General features: G+C 53.0%; 1 protein-coding gene across 1 annotated transcript in view; it reads left to right on the forward strand.

Annotated features, from left to right (window-relative positions):
• The first annotated feature begins 2,691 nt into the window (after window positions 1-2,691).
• The window catches only part of ANKRD35 (ankyrin repeat domain 35), a 37,484-nt gene continuing 18,043 nt past the window's right edge, over window positions 2,692-22,132 (forward strand). The window contains exons 1-8 of the mRNA XM_075907234.1: window positions 2,692-2,989; window positions 7,578-7,708; window positions 8,932-9,020; window positions 11,763-11,827; window positions 15,642-15,699; window positions 17,952-18,022; window positions 18,197-18,303; window positions 19,262-19,446. Coding sequence (XP_075763349.1) covers window positions 2,951-2,989; window positions 7,578-7,708; window positions 8,932-9,020; window positions 11,763-11,827; window positions 15,642-15,699; window positions 17,952-18,022; window positions 18,197-18,303; window positions 19,262-19,446 — 745 coding nt within the window. The 5' untranslated portion in view covers window positions 2,692-2,950. The remainder of the gene's footprint in view (window positions 2,990-7,577; window positions 7,709-8,931; window positions 9,021-11,762; window positions 11,828-15,641; window positions 15,700-17,951; window positions 18,023-18,196; window positions 18,304-19,261; window positions 19,447-22,132) is intronic.

The following is a 22,132-nucleotide window of genomic DNA, read 5'->3' on the forward strand; positions in this document are numbered from 1 at the left end:
ACCCCTGCTCTACTGCCTTAGCTGAGAGCCCGCTGGCTTTTTGCTCAAGCAGGAGAGGTTCATGCACTAAGTTCCAGAGGCCCCAGGTTCAGCTCCACCTGTTGCGTGTTACACCACCTCTGTGCTGATCCAGTAGGCAAAGGGGGAGTTGATTGACTCAGAGGTGTGGTCTGTGGACCTTCCTGTGACTAAAACCTGTTCTCCTATTACAGCCTGGTTCCCCAGACTGAGCAGGGGGTGTGTCTCACCTCACCTGCCCCAGAGTTGAGCTGTTGTCCAGGACTGGCAGGGATTCATCTGAAAAACAGCCCTCCTTCTGTGCATGTGCATCTCTCCCAGAACCGCGGAGAGCAGGAAGGATGGCACAGTGGATGAGGGAGCCAGGAACCTGGGATTCTGCCACAGACTTCCTGTGTGAACATGGGTATGTCACTTAGCTGATGTGGCACTTCTGTCACTAATAGGGATAGAAATGTAGCCGTGTTAGTCTGGGGTAGTAATAGGAGCCTCCGTCCCTATTTCACAGCAGGGTGGGAGATTAAGCACCTAGATCTACAGGGATGAGCACCAGATAAATACAGAACTGGATGGAAAATGGGTTCCCAATCTGCCTGTCTGCCTCTTGCATGGACGTGCTGCCCTCTGCTGGTGGATTATTTCACGAGCGGCACTACTGGCCCAGCCCTGGAGCACTAGGGATTTTGTGGTGACATGCCTGGGGGCCTGGGCTGGGTTTTCAGTTTCCCCCCAGGCTGATTGTTAATCAGCAGGCAGGCTGGCCCTAAGGGTCAGCGTTCCGTCGAGAGGCATGACCCTGGGGATGCAGCGGGCCAGCCCTCCCTTGGAGCCACCCCAGATAGGGACAAAAAAGTAAAAGTATCAAAACGTTTTGTGAACCAAAAATCTGGGGAGGAACCTCCCCTACACGCCCCATCAGCATGGCTCAAATCCAAATGTTTTGCTTGGGTCATTTTGAGCCGTTTTGATTCCAGCCTTTAGAAAATCTCACTTCGGCCTACATTCGCTACACGTGTCAAGAGTCGTTTTGACTCCAAAAAAATCCATACATTTTCTGGTTGGAAAATGCAGGAATCGGGCATTTGGATAGCTAGGAACATTTTTCTTTTGGTTCAAAAATGTTTCATGATGGTGGGAGATTTGTTAAAATGGATCCTGGTTCACCAAGGTTCACAAAGATCTCTAGTTCACACACACACACACACACACAGGGGCGGCCTGTGCGTATAGGCCGACTCAGCCGTCACCTTCAACGGGGCGCCCAATGATGATGTCACGCCTTTGAGGGCTGTACAGGCAGAAGCGCCGATCGTGTGTTCCGCCTGGGGCGCCAGCTGCCAGCAGCCTGCCTCGGGTCACCCCTGCATACACACACACGCGCACGTGCCTGCATGTGCACATACACTCACTCTCTCACACACACACGCGTGCACATACATGCACACTCACTCGCTCTCATACACACTGACTATGTCTACACTTCTGGCTTCTTGCGCAAGTTTTGGTCTTGCGCAAGAGTGCGTCCACACTGCCATGTGCTTTTGCGCAAGAGTGTCCATGGCAGTGTGGACGCTCTCATGCACAAGAAAGCTCTGATGGCCATTTTAGACAGAGGGGTTTCTTGCGCAAGAAACCCCTGTTGCCTGTCTACACATGCCTTTTTGCGCAACAGTCCTTGTGGGGAGAGTAATAACTCTTGAGCAAGACGCCCTCTGTTCTGACGCTTACTGTAAATTTACTTGCGCAAGAATGTGCCCGCAGTGTAGATGCTCCGCAAGTTTTTGCACAATAACGACTGTTCTTGTGCCAGAAGCCTGTAGTGTATATGTAGCCTCTCTCTCTCTCTCTCTCACACACACACACACACACACTCACACACGCATGCACGTACAAACACATTCTGTCTCATACACACTTATTCTCGTTCTCACACACACACACACTCTCTCATACACATGCACATACAAACACTTTCATACACACTCTCCTCTTTCTCTCTCTCACACACACACACATACACACTCGCTCATACACTCACACTCACTCTTTCTCTCACATGCACACGCACATACACTCTCTCGTTCTCTTGCTCACACACATGCACAAACACAGTCAGACACACACATTCACTAGCATGCCGGTTGTGAGGGAGTGAGTGAGACAGAGACTGTGTGTATTTGTGTGTGTGTGTTACGTGAGAGAGAGTGAGTGCCTGTGTGTCTTTGTGTATGTAGGGGTAAGGCTGGAGGGAGTCTAACAAAGCTACTTCTGCTCTCTGCAGACACAAGGTGCCTCCTCTGCGCTGTTCCAGCTGGTCAAATAGATCAGGAGACGGGGGCTGACTGGTGTGGAGGTTTGGCCTATGCTCCTGCTGTGTCATTGCCTGGCCCATTGTGCGTGGGTCGTGCCCTGCTGGCCTCTGCTTCCCGTAGGATGGCTCGTGGGGCCGGTGCCTCTGTTGGACCCTGCCACTAGCCGGCGTCTCGAATGGAGCTGATGCTGCAGTTGCGTCTGGAGGCAGGGGAGGAATCGTCTCTCCTTTTAAACCCAGGAACAAACGCCCTGGAAGATCAGATCTTGGGCAAGCCCGGGCCGGGCCTGAGCTGTCAGCAGGTGCGCAGGAGGCGGCGAGGGGAGGGGACGGGGCTGGCCCTGGAGGCAGGAGGATTGTCTTCAAACGCTCCCCCGACGCAGCACGCCTCTTCCCTTTGACAGCAATTACCTGCTCAGCAGCCAGCGCGGAGTCCCTCTGGGGCGCTGGTCCATGGCCGTCCTGGCTGAGCCCTCCTCAAAGCCGGGCCCGCTGGCCTGCTCCCTCGGGCCCCCGTCCTGAGCAGCGAGCGGCGTTGCGTGGGGGATGGTGTGAGCCCAGCCCTCGCCCTGCTTGGGGTTTCGCCGGCGTGGAGACACCCTGGTGCAGGACGCAGGCACCATGAAGAAGATGTTCTCCTGCTCCACCTCACAGGTGGCGGTGAGTGACCCTGGCTGCCGTCTCCCTCTTGGCGTGAGCTGCCTGGTATGGGGCGGGGGGGGGCTAACCCGGTGGAGGGGGCGATGCCCTAATAATGGGACATTACTGTGTGCCACTGAAGAGCCGTGTGCTGCAGTAGTAGGGAGCAGTGCCTAGCGTACCCCACGGGAATAGCCCTGTATCTACTGCCCCCCGTGCCGGTCGCCCCGCATGGGACACAGACACCACTGCACCCTGCAGCGAGGCTCTGACCCCCTGCTGCCCCATGTCACCACTCAGCTGGGGGGAGAACCCATGCGCTGGTCTCCCATCTTAGTCCTGGGCTGCCGTCTGGTGTGGGAACAGCTCTGGTGTGGGAACAGCCCGGTTCAAGGGTTGCACTTCTCGATGGAGGGGATGCAGGGTCTGGCGGTTGGGTGCAGAAGGGAGCTCAGGGTAGAGGACTGGAGTGCCGGCAAGGAGGGGTGGTCTGAAAGGGGGTGTGGGTGAAGGAGGGAGTGGAAGCCCACAAAGCTTCCCCCTACGCCCGTCACAGAGAGGTAGATGGAGCTGCCAGCCATTCTGAGTTCTGGAGCTGCTCCCTGCCTGTGGGTCCAGTGGGGTGGCCCATGAGCCGGACTGAAAGGGCCCCGGGGCTATATCTTGCCCACCCCTGCTCCAGCTGAGAGTACTAGCCCTGGCCAGTGGTATCTTAAGGACCTAGCGTTTCGGAGCCCTGACCTTCTGCCCCGTACGGCAGGGCGAGGGGCCTACGGGCTGGGACCATGCTGTAGCCCGTGCGTGGGAGGAGGGGTGATGAAAGAGGAAGGATGGTCCCATGGTCGGAGTGGTAGCTCGGGACTTTGGAGGTCCCAGTTCATTTCCCTGCTCTGCGGTACATCCCCTGGGTGACCCTGGCTAGCAGCTCAGGGTTCGGAGCAGCCAGCAGGGCTAGTGCCCCCGAATCAAGGGCTCAGAGAGGCCAATGAGGCTGTCAGCTCCTGTCCCCCTTTGTTAGGGGACCACTGGGAAGCAAATCAAAGAACTCTCTCGTCAAGGAAACTTCTGTCGCTTGCTGACGGCCCAAGCCTCGGCCCCTCCTGCCACGGGGTTAATGCCAGGCAGTTCTCAGCCTGTTCCCTCTGTCTCACACACCGGGATCTGGATTTGGCAATGGGAGCCTAGGAAGGCAGCACCTGGGCCTGACAAACCGGAATGTGGAGTGGCTTAATTGCCTAGTCAGCTGGGGCTGTGGCATCTTCAGGGTGTTCCCAGGCTTGGTATGGAGGCCCGGGGCCAGCCCCCAGGGGAGTGGGGACATGCAGCAGTAAAGGTCCCATTGGGGACTGTGTTCCCTGCCCTCCCCCTCCCCTGCCCTGGAGAAACTGCCCCAAGCACCTTTGCCCTGTGGAGCCTGTACCCAGCAGCACAATGAGGCACAGCAGGGCTCATGAAGGATCTCCAGTCCCTTGTCTGTTAATAGGTATTGGGAGCTGCATGAAGGATGGATGTGTTGGCCTTGCGTTCCCGCCCCGCCACCCCATCTATAATACATTTCATATTAGAGAATAACTAAATAATAATAATTTCCTTTTATCTCATCTGGAGGAATCCTAAACTTCTATACAGACATGTATATTGTAACACCACCTATGCACACACTGCTGCCCTCTGCTGGTTGGAATTGGAACCATGTGTCATGGGCCCTATACTGCCAAAAGTTAAGGGAGATTCTCCTTCACCTGAAGTGATAGGGGGGCTGCTCCTGAGAGTGGCAATGCTGAGTTATAGCCTGCTGTTGCTGTGAAGATCCAAGTGGCCAGGGTATTTTTACAGTTAATTAGTGTAGGCCCAATTTACCAAACGCCGTGTTAATTTGCATGTCTACGCAGCTTTAATCAGAGCACCATGAAGCTCTCTGCAACCACTCATTAGGGTGTGACCACATGTGGTAGGAAAGTGTTACTACCTTCATTTTCAAGAAAGGGAAACTGAGGAACAAAGTGATGAATAAGTGGATGTGGTAGGCACGGAACCCAGCAGTCCTGATGCTCAATGGTACATGCTAAACACGTCACCACCTGATGATTCTGCTCTAACCACTAGGCCACTCTTCTTTCAAGAGCTAGGTGTGGAAGCCAGGCATCCTATCCCCACTCTAACTATTAAATGACTCTCCCTCCTAGACATGGAACCACTTGATCACACTAATGTGCCTTGCCAAACAAATAATTGCGTGGCTTCTCTTCATACATTGAGAGGCCAGGTGAAGCAGATAATATCTTTTACCTCATCTCTCTATTACCCTGGGGCCCACACGACCACAACAACATTGGATGCAAGAAACCGACAGCATAGGCAATTAGACCCCCATCCCCCGCTCAAGCACTCAGATCAGGCACCCATCTGGGATATAGGGTAATTAGGATTTGAGCAATCGTGGGGTGTGTAGTCCTTGTGTAGCAACACACACACACATGCAGAGGGTGTGTAGGCGTCTGTGGAATGTTAATCCCTAATTGTCCAATACTGCATGGTTGTGCGCTAAAGACTCAAGGTCCATTCCCTGCTCTGCCACAAATGCATTGTGTCTCTTGGGCAACTCACTCAGTCGCTTTGTGCCTCAGTTTCCCCTCTGTAAAATGGGGTGGATAGCCCTCCCTGCCTCAAATTCGACACTCTCCAAAAAGGAATGAACAAACACTTGAACTATCTTACCCATTATCAAGATAGCTTCCCCAATTATCACCTCTAATACCATTAACTCACAAACATCCCACTCTCCCCACCTCTAATATCATCAATTCACAGACACTTACCTTCCTTCCTTCCCACCCCCCCTGCATCCTCCTCCTGTTCTGAAATGTGATTTGTCCTTTTCATATGTGTTCACTTTTTTTTAATTGTATCCTTTGGTATATGTGGTTGTGACTATTTTCTTCCACTATTTGATCTGAGGAAGTGGGTCTGGCCCACGAAAGCTCATCATCTAATAAACCATCTTGTTCGTCTTTAAAGTGCTACATTGTCCTGCATTTTGCTTCAGCTACCCCAGACTAACACGGCTACATTTCTATCACTATGCCTCATAGGGGGTAGGGCATGAGGGATAAATGCATTAAATACTGCAAGGGGCTCAGATATGGGCCATATAAGTACCTCAGATAGATTCTGATAGTTTAAAAAGACTCCATCTTGGAGCCAAATTGAAGCGCTGGTTTAAACAGAAGCAATTCTAGTGGCCTCACTCTCATCTGCTCTCTCCCAGGGCTCAATTTATCCCTGTGTTTTCACCCCCAGGCCAAAGTTGTCTGTTAAGTAGATGGGGAAACTGAGTCACAGAGCAAGGACATGACTTCCCTAAGACAGCAGATGATTGTAAAAAAAAAAAAACCTAGCTCTTCTGGTGCAGCTTTTTGTACATAGATCTCACTTCATCCACAAGGAAACTGAGGCATGGAGCCTCTAGCTCTTGTTCCTGAGCTCCACCCACTAGACTGCACTGGTTTCTCTATCATATGTCTTGAATGCTATAAAATTCTGGACTGGTTAAGAACCTTCCCTGCAGTTTGGGCAATTCCTGGATTCGTGAATACACGATTGTGCCGTGCCACTGGTTAAACACCCACTCAGCACTGCAAAACCCTTGTATAATGCTGTCCCCATCTTACAGCTGCTGTTTCCTTTCCCTGTTAGAATGCTCAGATGTTTTCCTGATGAATAATTTCCAATCACATCTCCCTGCCCAGTGATTGTCATGTTAAGATAGGCATGTTGGATTTGCTAGCTCCACCACATCATAACACTGGGCCATGGGATCACACAGCCCTCTTACCCCTGTGTCGAATAAGAAACATGACATTTAACCACAGGGGTCACCAGCTATTGTAGCTAATAAGCCCCTAGGGAAAGAGTCTCATGACAACAAGCAGGTGGCTATAAATAGACGATTGGCGATCCTACGCTGAGAAGTGTTGTGCAAAGGTACTGCATTTTCTTTGTGCCTCACATGCACAGGAATAAATAGCTAGGAAAGCTAATTAAATAACACTCTCCTCCATCTCCCTTTGGGAGATGAGGAAACTGAGGCACAAAGGCAGTGGAAGGTTGATGCAGGTTACAGAGGGCGTCAGCTTTTGTAGAAACTGGCCTGGACGCTCCTCACATATTTGTGGTTTTCCTCTAGATTAATCCCTAAAGAAAGCCAGTGTTTGGGGGAGTGCCCGGACCAGCCTTCACAAGCATTGGGATGCCCTCGAGTTAAATTGCAGCCAACTAAGTGGAAGGAAGAACTCCAGTATAGACGTACTCAGGAATGATCTAGACGGGGCTTGGTCCTGCCGGGAGGGCAGGGGACTGGACTCGATGACCTGTCAAGGTCCCTTCCGGTTCTAGGATTCTGTCTCTCTCCACTCTGCCTAGTCCATACTGCCTTTGCCCAGAAAGGAGGCAGCAGCAGCAGTGAGATGAGCCAGGACACCTGGCTCTCAGGCTGGTGTTTCGCCCAGGGGAGCCCTGGCTCGGTTTGGCCATGCTGTCCCCTCTCGCGGTGGGGTGTCCTCCAGCCCTGCCCAGGCTCACTGTCTCCACGCTGCTCTCTTCGAATCAGGTTGAGAGCTGGAACAAACAGGACCAGAAGCTTTTCGAAGCCGTCGAGAAGGGGGACGTGGGCAGAGTTTCCGTCCTGGCTTCCAGAAAGACAGCGAGACCCACCAAGCTCAACGCCCTGGGCCAATCGGCGTACGTAAGTTTTCTTGACTGCTTCCCTCCTGCTCACCCAGCTGTTTATTCTGCATCTAAATGTACCCCGAAGGCTGGTGCTCAGGCACAGCTGGGCGGTTAATTTCCACGGAGCCAGGACAAAGCCCCGCGCCCTTCCCATCACATCTCTCTGCCCAGGGAATGTCACTTTAAGACAGGCATGTGGGATTTGCTAGATGCACCACATCATAACACCGGGCCATCGGGTCACACACCCCTTCCACCCCATCTTCCTGTTCCAATCCTATCCAGTTTAGCATCCCCGCCTCCTGGCAGAGCACACCTGCCCATTTACAGGTGGGGTGGTCTTGTGGCCAAAGCATTGGGCTGGGATTCAGGAGACATGGCTCTCCCATTTACCTTGGACAAATCACTTTGGCAGTCCATGCCTCAGTTTCCCCACCTGCAACCCTTCCTTTCTCTCACCCTTTGTCCGTCTGGTCTATTTCGAGTCTAAGTTCTTTGGGACAGGGACTTTCAGCTGAGGCCTCAAGTTGCTTTAAAAAGAGGAAGAATAACTAAAGCATGAGGTCTGCTTTCCCTCCCTCTTTCTATACCAGAGCAAAGCTTTGATCTCATCTAGCCAGCTGTCTCCAGCCTAGATCATTGGTCCAGAGATTCCTGCATCCTGCCCCTAACAGCGATGGCTGTCTGAGGCTTTGAAGGCTGTGTGTGTGTGTGGAATCCCTGTAATGTACCTGGCTAATTGTGCAATGCCACGCATGGTAGCGGAGAATTCCTTCCTGACCTGCTGATGCCCTGAAGCATGGGGCTTGACGGTCCCTATCTTACACCACATCACCACAGATGTTATCGTCCCATTAATCTGAGTGATGTGCTGCTATACCAGATGGCACTGCCAATTGGACAGCTGGTGCCGGTGGACAGCACACCTTCCTGATGAGCAGCATTTTTGTGAGCGACTCTTTCACCCAGCAAGGCCCGTGCAGACATGGCTGCCGATGGTAACATATGTTACTGACCAACTAGATCCCAACCCCTTCCCAGACCTATGACTAGAACCTGGCTCCTTACCCCTCCTCTAAGCATTAGAAACATCAGGGGTTCTCTAGGGAGAAAGATGGAGTTTCTCTCAGCCAGTGACTTTAGGGTGGCATGGTCGCTGCTCCCATACACATGGGTCCCTTGGTGAGTTTCTCGCCGCCCCTGCAATTAGTCTTGGCTTCTCCTCCTTTTTGCAGGTTCCACCTGGCAGCTTCCAAAGGACTCACCGAATGCCTGACCCTCCTGCTGTCACACGGGGCCGAAGTCAACCAGACGAACGACGACGGTACGTGTTGGGGGCTCGGTAGAGGAGCCGAGAGTGTTGGACTGGCCTGGACTGAGAGTCCATCTAGGCTACTAACCATCCTGCCTTCTGCCAGGCCATATCAGATCGCTGGTCCCTTCAGTCCAACATTGCGCCTCCTGCCTGGCCCAATGGTCCGTGGTCCGGGTAGTCTAGAGGACAACTCCTGCTCAGAGGGCATCTGGTCCAGAGCTCCCTGAAATCGATGACTTCAGTGGGGTCAGGACCAGGCCCCTGGGCTGGTGTCCCACTTTCTGCCTCACTGGAACAATGGGCCATCTAGTCCATAGCTCTGTGTGTGTGTAAGTAAAATACACACAGTGCTTAGCTTGCCATAGCTCTGTGTGTGTGTAAGTAAAATACACACAGTGCTTAGAGTGCCATAGCTCTGTGTGTGTATAAGTAAAATACACACTGTGCTTAGCTTGCCATAGCTCTGTGTGTGTGTAAGTAAAATACACACAGTGCTTAGCTTGCCATAGCTCTGTGTGTGTGTAAGTAAAATACACACTGTGCTTAGCTTGCCATAGCTCTGTGTGTGTGTAAGTAAAATATACACAGTGCTTAGAGTGCCATAGCTCTGTGTGTGTGTAAGTAAAATACACACAGTGCTTAGCTTGCCATAGCCGTGTGTGTGTGTGTGTGTGTGTGTGTGTGTGTAAAATACACACTGTGCTTAGCTTGCCAGCTCTTTGGGGCTGATTATTTGTTCTGTGGTTGTGCGGGATCTAGCATCGAGGAGCCCTGGTCCAGTCTAGGGTTTATAAGTGCTACGGGTTGAACCTCTCTTGCCCTCGGGATGTGACCAGAGCCAAACCAGAGAATTTGCCGATCCACAGCAGGTCAATATTGTCTAGCAGCATTATCAACACTCCCACTGCTTGCTGGGCTCTTAGAAGACATTTAGGGGTATATTAGAGCTAAATAACAGCACAGAACACTGAGAGCCAGGATTGATGGCTATAAATAAACTTTATGGGACTGCAGAAAACTTGGCCACACCCGTGATAAGTGGACACCTGGCTAACTGAAATGATGCCGGACCATGGTTGTTGCCGGACCACAAAGTCCTGGACTAGAGAGGTTCAACCTGTATCTGCAATGCAGATAATGAGAGGCTGTTGACTCTTGCCATCAGTGTTCCCACTAATGTTTTCTATCCATGTGCAGAATAAATTTTGTTCTGTGTGTAATCCGCACACCTAGGGTGCGTCTACACTGCACCGTTATTTCGAGATCACCAGGTTTATTTCGAAATAACAATGTGAGCATCTACACAGCCATTCTGTTATTCTGAAATAATTTCAAAATAACAGACGGCTTATTCCAAAATCTGTAAACCTCTTTCTACAAGGAATAACGCCTATTCCAAAATAGCTATTTCGAAATAAGGCCTGTGTGGATGCTCCACTGCTGCTATTTTGAAATAGTCCCTCTCCAGGGCCATTCTAAGTTATCCCTCCCCCGTGCTTCTGGGGCTCTAAATTGAGGTAGAGCGTCTACATTAGGGAAGCCTGCCTTGGACTAATTTTGGGGCTTCCTTGCAGTGTAGACGTGCTATTTCAAAATAAGCTATTTCGGAATAACTATTCCAGAATAGTTTATTTCTAAATTAGCGTGCTGTGTAGACGTACCCCTAGGCTATATCGACACTCGCAGCTTCTTGTGCGAGTAATATGCAAATGAGGCTCAGTGTGGAATATCGCCGAGCCTCATTTGCATACCTAATGAGCCACCATTTTTTCAGAAGAGGCTCTTGCACAAGAATGAACGTCTACACTGCCCCTTCTTGCGCAAGAAAAACCCTCTTGCACAACGCCGTTACACCTATTACTTTTCAAGAAGAGCGGCGTTGCACAAGAGGGTTTTTCTGGTGCAAGAAGGGGCAGTGTAGACGCTCGTTCTTGCACAAGAGCCTCTTCTGAAAAAAATGGTGGCTTATTAGGTATGCAAACGAGGCTCGGCAATATTCCACGCTTAGCCTCATTTGCATATTACTCGCGCAAGAAGCCGCGAGTGTAGACATAGCCCTAGTGTGGTTCACTGTCCCATCTAGTGGGACTTAGACCACTTACTGTAAAAGAGAAGAACAAGTGAGCTCCACAGCCTAAGCTGAGAGGCAGTTGGCTTTAGACCGCAAGCTGTAGAGACACCTACACTAAGCTCCAGAGGTCCCAGGTTCAGATAGGCCTGGTTGCAGTTACCTGTGTGCAGATGTGCACAACACCTGCTGCTGCCTGTGTGCGCTCTGCTATTGCGCTGGATGGCTTTGGAATCTCTTCTGGTTGGACACCCAAGTGCTCAGCCTGCAGGGAGCCCATCCTGGGGGAGACCAGTGGTTGATCGTACCACATTTCCTGCCTCCTGTTAGACCTGATTTGCCAAATTGTCTCCCTCTAGAGGTGTGCCCCCTGGATCTGGTCTTGGTCAGTGCTGCACGTTTTAGTAGGTGGCCTCAAGCCCCAGCTGTGCATTTCATTGTTTGGTGACCACTGAGTTGGACCCTGAGAAGATAAGCCGCACCCAGCCAGGGGAGAGAACGCCTGTTGCCATCGCAGACCGCGGCACAGCCCACAGGCATGTCCTGAACCTGCCCCCCACAATCAGGATCTATCGCTGGGCAATTGGCCTGCTCTACGCAACCCCCAGAGTCGCCTCAGCTCCCGGAAGGGCTCTGCTCTCTGTTCCTGAGGCCTGATGCTCTCCCTTTGCTCTGCTCCCTAGGCAGCACAGCCTTGCACCTGGCCACCATCGCCTGCCAGCCCCAGTGCGTGAAAGTCCTGCTGCAGGTAAAGATGGCGACGACTCCTCCCTGCCCCCACGCTCCGGGGCGGGCACTGGGGAGGAGAGGAGCTCCTGCTTGGGGTCTCAATCCACCAGCGGTTTCATACAGACTCACTTCAGTTCCCTGACAGGCTCGGCAGGAGGCAGCAGTATGGTTCACTGCTTGGATCAGGGGCCAGAACCTCCTGGGTTCTTTTCTGAGCAGAGATGGTTTATCTGGTCGATGGGCCTAGTGGTTAGAGCAAGGAGAGGCTAAGAGGCAGGACTCCTGGGTTCTAGTCCCAATTCTAGGAAGGAAGTGGATGTCTAGTGGGTAGAGCTGGTCAAGAAGCCAAGCTCCTGGGTTCTATTCTTAGCCCTGCTGCCAGATGACTTGTAGAGAGTCCTCCGCATCCCTTCCGTGCTTCAGTTTCAGGGCCATCCTTAGGCATATGCGGAGTGCGCAATCGCGTAGGGCACCACGCTTTCTGGGGCACTACTCTGCCAGCCCGGGACGGAGGGGAAGCACAGGTGTGCACTCTGCACCGGAGCCAGTAGGGGCGCTGCCAGCACTTACAGCTCCACCAGAAGGCCCCACCGGGCCAAGGGACTCCGGCGAGGAGGCCGGCAAGCTGACCCCGGCTGAAGAAGGGAAGCTGTCAGCCCGGGCGGCAGCGTCGGGTGGAGCCGGGGCTGCGCTGGGGGCAGGGTGTTTGCGTTTTTAAAAATGGCCAAGCTGTGCCTCAGAAGGAGACGCGCCGAGTAGGGTGCGGGGAAGCAGAGCCTCGCTAGGGCGGGACCGGCCGTGTTGTGATGGGCCGGGGCTGTGAGCGCTGAGCGGCCCAGCTCCGGCTCTGGCTCTGGCACATGGTCTGGAGCCTGGGCTGCAGGGACTTCTGGGGCCCGATTGCAGCAGACTCCAGCCCTGCAAACGGGAAGGCAGAAGGCAGGCGAGGGCGAGGGGGAAAATAGGGGGAAGGGATGGGAGAGGAAGGTGCTTGTGCTGAGGGGAGGGGGGCAGGTCAGGAGGAGAAGAAAGGGGAAGGCACCAAGGGAGGGATGGAGGAGAGACAAATGCCAAGGGGGCAAGTGGAAACAATGAAGAAAAGGGCAGGAGGGAAGGTGTCAGTGGGAGGGGAGACAGGGTGATACTGGGAGAGGAGAGGAGAGGGGAAGGTTATTGGGGACTAGAGGCAGGAGGTGCTGGGAGAAGGCTTGAAAGAAGGGGTGGGGATGGAGCAAGTCATGTTTGAGGGCAAAGAAGGGTGTGAGGGGAATGGGGGCAAAGAGTGGTGAGGGGGTGGGCATCAGGGAAAAAGAAGGCAAAGGGGGCAGGGGCAGTGAGGGAAGGGGGAGGCACCAGGAGGGTGCAGGGCTAAGGGAAGGTGCAGGTGCCAGGGGATTCTGGGGGTGAAGCAGAAGGGCAGACACCTGCAGGGGAGGGACCAGCACCACAGGAGAGAGGCAGGGCAGGTGTGTAGAGGGAGGTGTTAGGAGAGGGGATGAGGAGGGGTAGCTCACATGAGCAGAGTGGGGCTACTGGAGGAGTGGGCTCAGGGGGGAGAGAAGGGCTGGTGGAGGGGGGCAGGTTTCAGGAAGGCTGAGGGCAGTGAGAAGGGCAGGAGTCAGGACAGCAGAGGAGGGTGAGGGGTTGGGAGGCAGCAGGCACCAGGGGAGCTGATGGAGCAAGGGGAGGAGACATGGCAGCAGTGGGAAAGGGTAGAGGTTTGTAAGATATTTATTAATAACTTGAGTGCCACAGTGTCACATCCAAACAAGCCCCATGAACTCAGTACTGGTGCACAACACAAAATTCATTTTGCTCATGGGAGGAATCTCTTAGAGGCAACACTTCCCCCAGCCTCTATGCCCCTGAATTAATGTCACCCACATTGGGTTAATGCAATTGCAGGATACTTGCATGAGGGGGGTTTGGTGGGGGCCAATCTAATCCCTATTGGTAGGAGGATGGTTGGAAAAGTCCTTGCGGAGGGACGGGGGAGTCACATGACACCTTTTACTTTTGGTCATGTGTCCATCTTGCCCCGAGAGTGTTGCCTCCAGAGGCGTGGCTAATGGGGGTCAGGGGTGTGGCTAATGGGGGTCAGGGGTGTGGCTAATGGGGGTCAAAGTACATTAAACAAATTCTTTGGGTGCACACCCTAATGAAATGTGCTGTGCACGCCTATGACAGGAAGCAGTGGAGCATGTAACAGCAGGGCTGGGTCCTAGAGAGAGCCGAATGCACTGCCTGCAGCACAGTCTGAGGGAGGGGATTGGCTGCTGTAGTCTCTGGGAAGGGGAGGGAGTAGGGGGTGGAAGAGCAAGTCAGTCATAGGGGCACCAGTTTAATAATTTCGCGTAGGGCACCATAAATCCTAAGGACAGCCCTGTTCAGTTTCCCCCCATGAAATGAGAACAATAGACCCTCATTCCATTCAACAAATGAAGATTGTGAGAAGGCTGCGCCTACAAATGGATGTAGCGATGCAGTGGGGGTCCAGACCCCTGGAATCAAAGCTAATCTGGGCCAGGCTCAGCTAAGAATGCACAACATGTGAGCGGCCGTGTGTATTTCAGGGATGAAATGAGACCTGAAGCCAGATGTAGGGTGTAGGGGGGTCCCTGTAAACAACTGGGTCCCAAACTCAGATTTTTGGGAGCCCTGTCAGAAGTGCAAAATGTGACGGCTCCCCCAGATGCAATCACATTTTCTAACAGGGGTGGACATGGTGGGACCCCTCAGAGCCCAGCATGCACAGGTGCAGTTTCTGCTCTCTGTTATGACACTATTGATCCGGAGTTGCCCCAGAGGTAGAGGGAGCTAATCTGCATTTCTCCCAGCAAAACCAAAGCGCAGAAACTTCCCCAGACTCCGCCTGGCTCTGTCCCACCCAGGCCTCGCCCAGCAGTGGCTGTGCTCCATGCTGGCTATGTCTGGCAGGAGAGCTGCTCTTGGGCGAATCATGTCATGAGGCGTGGCTGGGGAGTTCCAGTCTAGAGGTGACAGGAGAGCAGTGGGCGAGACAGAAATGGAGCAAGGAGAACAGGCGTGTCTCTTAGCTCAGGGCAGAGAGCAAATTCCTGCTTGACAACTTACTACCTTGGCTGTTTGGCCAGCCAGTTCCTGGGAAGCAGTCCACAGAACCCTGGGAGGTGAACGGCACCTTGCAAAACACTTGAGGATCCAGGTGTTTTGCAGCAGCACCAGGGAGATGCACACAGTTGTTCCTGAACGGAGCCTTTGGTGGCTGAGATAACCAGTCCCACTTTATCTCTGGGAAAGCGGAGGCTCGGATGGGTGGGGGCTGGCTCGCCCACGGTTCTGCAGTGAGTCAGTGCTAGAGCTAGGAAACCAGATCTCCTGTTTTCCCAGAGTTGGAGTGGGCGGCACCGTGTGGCCTCCATTGCACATGGGGCTGTACAGGAGCTGTCCCCACCCCAATGAACTGAGAGTTTAAGCACGGCCAAAGCAATGGTCGTTATCCCTGTTTTACAGATGGGGAAACTGAGGCCTAGGGTGATTTTTTTTTAAGTGATTTGCCACAAGGACACTCAGGGAGTCCATGACAGCCTGAGCGCTGGAACCCAGACACCCAGAGTCCCATGCCAGTGTCTTGATCACATAATTAAGGGGCATCCTCTGTCTTGAGTACCCAGAATCCCTGTTTGGCTCACCCCAAGGTAAGGGTTCCCGCTGTCCCGTGTGGGCTGGGCCACGTCTCGCTCTGGAGAAGGAGGTGGCGCCGTGGTTCTACGCTGTAGCCACCCCTCTGGCCCATTGGCGAGGGGCTGGCTGGTCTCACGTGCTGCCCTCACAGCTGTGTTTGTTCCTCGCAGCATGGCGCCAACGAGGATTGCGTGGATGGTGAGAATCGCACCCCTCTGCACTGGGCCGGTGAGTCGGAGACACAGGCTGGAGGGCTCAGCCCATCCGACCTAGTCCTGGTTAGAAGAGGAGTCTTCTAATGAGTCTGAGCTGTGCGGGACTCGGAACCAGGGGAAGACAGAACCTGGCTTGCTGGAGGGGGCTGGCTGGGGTTCCCCTCTATTGATCTTCTCATCGCTGTGCTAGAGAGACGGACACAGGGCTGGTGTCCCATAGGCACCTCTCGAACCTCTCTCTAGACCGCACCATCCCCAGACGTGTCTGTCTGTCTAGCCTAACTACCTGCTTGTCTGTCTTTCTGTCCCCCTACAGACTGCTGTCCCCACTCTCTATCCCTGGGTATGTGTCTGTGGATCCCCCTTCAATCTGTCTGTCTATCCGTATCTCAGTCCCCTTCCATCCCAGTCTGCCTGTGCATCTGTCTCTCCATCTCCTTCCTGAGCTAGGTTCCTGTCAGGCCCCGGTTCTCCCACGGGACCAAGGAGGGCAGTGTTGGCACTGGCTGTGTGGACCGGATGTTCCCAGGGGAAGGGACTTTCTTGCTTGCCTCTGGCGGCGTTGTGCAGCTGGTGTGCGCTTGAATCGCAGTCCTCTTGAAGGGAGGCTGACAATGCTCAGCACTTGCGTGTGTGTCTGTTGGGTGCTGCTATTGATGCTGCTATTGACTTAAGCGACAGACAACCAGGGGACAGAGGGACCACAAACAGGTTGATTGGAGCATGGGCAGAATACACCAACCCCTACTCGCTGCCCCAGTCCCTGGGATATGGGAGTGCAGGGATAGTGTGTGGGGAGCCAGGCTGCCGGAGCAGCATCAGGGCAGTTTCAAGGAGAGGACCCCAGTGATTGGAGATAGAGCGAATCTATAGTGCCTGGTCCTGTCTCATTTCTAATCGAATGGTTCTCAACCAGGGTCTGGGCCAGTTTTCAGGGGTTCCTCCGAGCAGGGCCATCATTAGACTGCCCTGTTTGCCCTAATTCCAGTGCTGCCTTTTATAGGCAGAAAACCAGTTGTTGTGGCTGAAGATGGGCCAAGGGGCTTGGATAGTATGTTGGGATGGAGATGGGGGCTCAGAAATACAAAGGTAGAGAAGCCCTGCTCTAGTCAACCCTGTTGGGCAAAGCTGCCTGGCTTGCCCCCGCTGGCTGTAAATATTTGCCCCCTCCCCTCAGGATGGGCCTTCCCAGCAGAGATGCCCTAACACGGCGGTTTTCAAACGTTTTCGTTCTCATAACCCCGTTGAAGAAAATCATTGATGCTGCAACAGAACAGAATGTGGCTGGAGTGCAGGATGAGGATGGAAGCTTTGGTTTGAGGGTGGGGGGGCCTCTGGCTTTGGGGAGGGTCAGGTCAGGCTGGGGCAGAAGGAGCTTACCTTGAGCAGCTCCCGGTCAGCGGTGGGGCTAAGGCAGCTTCCTGCCTTTCCTGGCACCGCAGACCATGTGCCCCGAGAAGCAGCCAGTTCCCAGCCAATGGAAATGCAGAACTAGTGCTCAGGCCTCTGTGTGCTCTCCCCCATGCACATAGGAGCTGGGCCTGCTGCCGGCCACTTGTAGGACACAGCACAGTCTGCGGTGCCAGGACAGGCAGGGAGCTGCCTTAGCACCCGCATGGCTCACCTGATCCTCCTGCAGCAACCAGACCCAGTGCCCGAAATGCCACCCCCCATGTCCCTAGCTTGGGAGATCTGTGGTTTTCACTCTCCTCATTCTGGGGGTTTAAACCCTGCCTGGGCTCACCCTGTCTGAAGAGCTGCCCTGTGCAGAGAACAAGAACAAGGCCCCAGCGGGTCTCCAGGGACGAAGGTCAGAATGGAGACTCCTTCCTTCAGCCCCTGAAAGGCCAATGCCCTAACCCTGCGCTTCTCAAACTGTGGGTCCTGACCCCCCCCCTCCCCGGGGGGGTGGGAGCAACTTAGAGGGGGGGGTTGCGCTATCACAAAGTTTGAGAACCCCTGCCCTAACCCTTAGGCCACTCCAGAAGCCACCCCACCTCCCCACAGTCAGGGTGTCCTTTATCTGGCCTTAATGATGGGGTAGCTGGGGGTGATGCTCCCCGGTGGGCAGGGCTCGAATCCAAAACCCTGGGGTCCCCACACGAATGCCCTAATCCCTAGGCCGCTGGAGAACTCACCCACCTCCCTACCGTCAGGGTGTCCCCTGCTGTGCTGGGCAGCCAGGGCCGATAGTCCCCCCTACACGTGGCAGCAGCCAGGTGTGTCCCTCGAGCGCTGACTGCTCCCTTTCCTCCTGCCCTGTAGCCTCCTCCGGATGCGCGTCCAGCGTCTTGCTCCTGTGTGACCATGAGGCCTTCCTGGATGTCACCGACAACGTGAGTATAACACCCCCTGGGGACGGGGCCCGGCGGAAGGATGCTCACAAGAGGTGCAACTTGCCCCATAACTGCTGCGGGGGTTCAGAGAGCCGGCTCCCGGTCACTACGTGCTGGGAAGTCGCGCCAGGTCTGAATGGGACCTCTGCAAACCTCCTCTGCCGCTCCTTGCAGAACGGACGCACACCCCTGATGATCGCGGCCATGGGAAACCATCCTGCCATCTGCTGCCAGCTGCTCCAGAGAGGGGCCAGCGGCAATCTCACCGACAAGGACCAGAAGTGAGTCTCTCCTGGGGTCTGAGAATAAACATAGCATCGGCACCAGGGGCATTGTGGGAGGTTTTCCCTGGGGATTTGGGGGGAGGGTGTGGAGTTTCCCAAGGGCAGTGTGGGAATTTCCACCAGGGAATTAAGGGCAGTTGCCTAGAGCAGTGTTTCTCAATTTTACGTGGCCACGGAACTCTTTTAAACTCGAAAGAATTTTGCAGAACCCGTAATAACAGTCTTATATATAAAACGCTGAAAAAATAGACCACAAATAAGGAAGGATAATAATAAACAAATGCTAAAGAAGATCATGAGATCAACATTTAGTTGTAATGCACATCTTTAAAAACAAAAATCACATTTCATGTGTACAATTTTTTTTTTAAATCATAAAATGTTATTGTAATGAAATTTTCTCGCGGAAGCCTTATTTTCACCTTGCGGAACCCCAGGGTTCTGCGGAACACCATTTGGGAACACTGGCCTAGGGGCATTAGGGGCCTTCTCATCTCAGTATGGGACCTCGTCTGTCACCCACGGCCCCCAGGTTCCACGAGATGGCTGCCAAGGCCTCTCAGAATTTCCCAGAAGTCTCTGCTTCTGAGGGCTGCTGTGGGACCTATAAGACTGAGGGTTCAGGGGAACTAGCCTGTTGTAACAGGAGACTGGGGGCTGGGACCACCCAAGTGATGGGAGTCATGGCTGGGAGTTAGGGGCTTGCAGACAGCCTGCCCTTCCTGTAGGAATACTTGGGGAGGGGTCTGGGCTAGGCAACACTGGGCAGCCCCAGGAGGGGGGGGTCCCCTCCAGACAGGAAGGGTGGAGAACGGCTGCCCCACACTCCCGTACAGAGTGTGCCAAAGCAGAGATTGCTAGCTGAGGGGGAATCCACACACAGAGACTACCCAGGTGGCCTGACAGCAAAGGGCATCCATGGGGCTCCCCAGAAGTAACCCCCCATCCCCTACAGGACTGCTCTGATCCTGGCCTGTGAGAGCATCAGCGTGGAGTCGGCCGAGCTGCTGGTAAGCAGCGGGGTGGACCTCAGCGTGGTGGACAGGATGGGCCACGACGCCCTCCATTACGCCCTGCAGTCTCAGAGCCGCCCACTGAGGAGGCTGCTACGCAGCGCCCTGAAGAAGAGGAAGAGAAGGGGTGAGGATGGCGCCTATCTGGATTTGGGTCAGGAAGGGATTGGGGTGGGGGTCACCTTCCTCTGTGGCGTTGCTTTGCTGGTTTGAACTAGAGAAACTGGCAGCTCTTCTATCACTTGAAATCTTTGTGCCAAGATTGGAGGACATCAGTCTCTCAGCCAGACGTCCTGGGCCTGGAGTGGGTGGGGAGCTTCTCGGGCAGGAGGTCAGACTGTGAGGGAGGGTCCCTTCTGGCCAGGAGTCCAGGAGTGGCACAGACCGCACCATGAGCAAAGATCAATGCAAGAGCCATGCTTAGGGCAGGACACACTGAAGTCTGCTGCTAACAGGCTTGGGAGACCCTCTGCTGAGAGCCACTGGTGACATAGTGATTTTATATTTATTCAGCAGCATTTGATTTCATTCCAAGATGCAGAAATGCCTCAGAAAACAGCAAAAATTGTGATTTTTTTTCCAGCTTCCACCTCCAACATTGTGTCCCTAATATGTTTGTTTGGTGGGACTGCACCCAGCATTGCTGGGGCTGATATTGATTGCTTGGAGGGGTTTTTTGTTTTGTTTTGTTTTGGGGATTTTTTTAATGCTTATTTATATAGTTCATTTGCAAGGAGGTCTCCAGCTCCGGCAGCTTCTCCTGATGGTTTTGATCATTATAAGCAATAATCAGGTTTGGCGGGACTTGGCAAAATGTAATATCCTGCTTGCTAGGCTGTGGTTTCCATGGTGACCACCTTGTGGGTGAGGGACAAGGCCAGAGCCAAAAAATATACCATCGGAACTTTTCCAAAAGAAAGTTTTGTTGACGATAGCAACAAAGCTTTGCGTGTAGGGAGAAAATTCAGCCTCTTGGCTAATTCATAGGACTAGGAATCAAGAAATCTGGCTTCCAGGCTCAGCACCTGGGTGACTCTGGACAAGTCACCTCCCCACTCAGTGCTCAGTTAACCCAGTGGCATCCAGGGGTACGTCTAGACTACAGGCTTCTGTCTACAGAAGTTTTGTTGACAGATACTGTCGACAAAACTTCTGTCGACAAAGAGCGTCTAGACTACATTGAGTTCTGTCGACAAAGCAAGATGCTTTGTCGACATGGTAGTGTAGACGCAAAGGACAGTTTACATGCAATAACACCTTCTGTCGACAGAAACTCTGTCGACAGAAGGCGTTATGCCTCGTAAAATGAGGTTTACCAGCGTCGACAAAACTGCTGAGTTCTGTCGACGTTATGTCGACAGAACTCAGCGGTAGTGTAGACGCAGGTATAGTTTTGTCGACAAAAGTCCACTTTTGTCGACAAAACTCTGTAGTCTAGACACACCCCAGGGGTCTGGAAGCTGGAATCTCCTGGTTCTAGTTCTACCTCCGGGGAGGAATATTGCCTGCGAGCGAGGACCGAGGAGGGGTAGTGAGGACTCCTGAGTTCCATAGCTAGCTCCAGGAGGGGCGTGTGCGGCCATGGTTAGAGCTGGGAGACAGGTCTCCTGGGTTCCATTTTTGGCTCACCTACAAATTCTCTGTGAGACCTTGGGCATATCACCACTGTTGTCATTGGTGTAGCCTCATCTGAAGATTCCCATCGACTACTCTGAGGGATTTTCCTAACCCCAAAATCAGGCCCAATAAAACAATTGCGTCTCTTATTTTATAGTTGTGAAGAGGGGCAACACTCACACTATAGGAACTCTTTTATGTTTACAAATAAATAATTTATTCACAGTTCTACACACAAACGCACCAAGGCAGGTAGAAAGAATACAGAGGGTACTTTGGAACATTCATACTCACACCGTGCCTCGCAGAGCAACCTGATGGTAGCCGTTATCATCTTCATTACCGTCACCTTCCTCATCTTCACCAGTAGCACCATTCTGGCCCCTTCCAAGGTCTACAGCTCTCCTTTCGCTGCCCTGGGATGCTACTTTTATAATATGTCATGCTGACTTTACCATGTCTGATGCATTTTAATAGGGGGTTACCCTTATTCCTTCTTTGCATTTCTTCCCCTTACCAATGCTAAGTTGTCCTTTTCCTATAGGTTAGCATAACACAGAATCATCGAATACTTGGACTGGAAGGAACCTTGAGAGGTCCTCAAGTCCAGTCCCCTGCCCCCTGGCAGGACCAAATACTGTCTAGACCAGCCCTGATAGACATTTATCTAACCTACTCTTAAATATCTGCACAAATGGAGATTCCACAACCTTCCTAGGCAATTTACTCCAGTGTTTAACCACCCTGACAGTTAGGAACTTTTTCCTAACGTCCAAACTAAACCTTCCTTGCTTCAGTTTAGGCCCATTGCTTCTTGTTCTATCCTCAGAGGCCAAGATGAACAAGTTTTCTCCTTCCTCTTTATCACACCCTTTTAGATACCTGAAAACTGCGATCATGTTCCCCCTCAATCTTTTCTTTTCCAAACTAAACAAACCCAATTCTTTTAGCCTTCCTTCATAGGTCATGTTCTCTAGACCTTTAATCATTCTTGTTGTTCTTCTCTGGACCCTCTCCAATTTCTCCTTATCTTTCTTGATATGTGGTGCCTAGAACTGGACACAAAACTCCAACTGAGGCCTAACCAGTGCAGATATCTATGATTTCACACCATTATATACCCTATATAGGTTAACATATCTATAATTTCACGCCATTATCATCAGTTTGTTGCTGTGGCACATCCAGACCCTTCC

This window comes from Pelodiscus sinensis, chromosome 24 (genome assembly GCF_049634645.1).
Source record: "Pelodiscus sinensis isolate JC-2024 chromosome 24, ASM4963464v1, whole genome shotgun sequence".
In the NCBI taxonomy this organism is placed as follows: Eukaryota; Metazoa; Chordata; order Testudines; family Trionychidae; genus Pelodiscus; species Pelodiscus sinensis.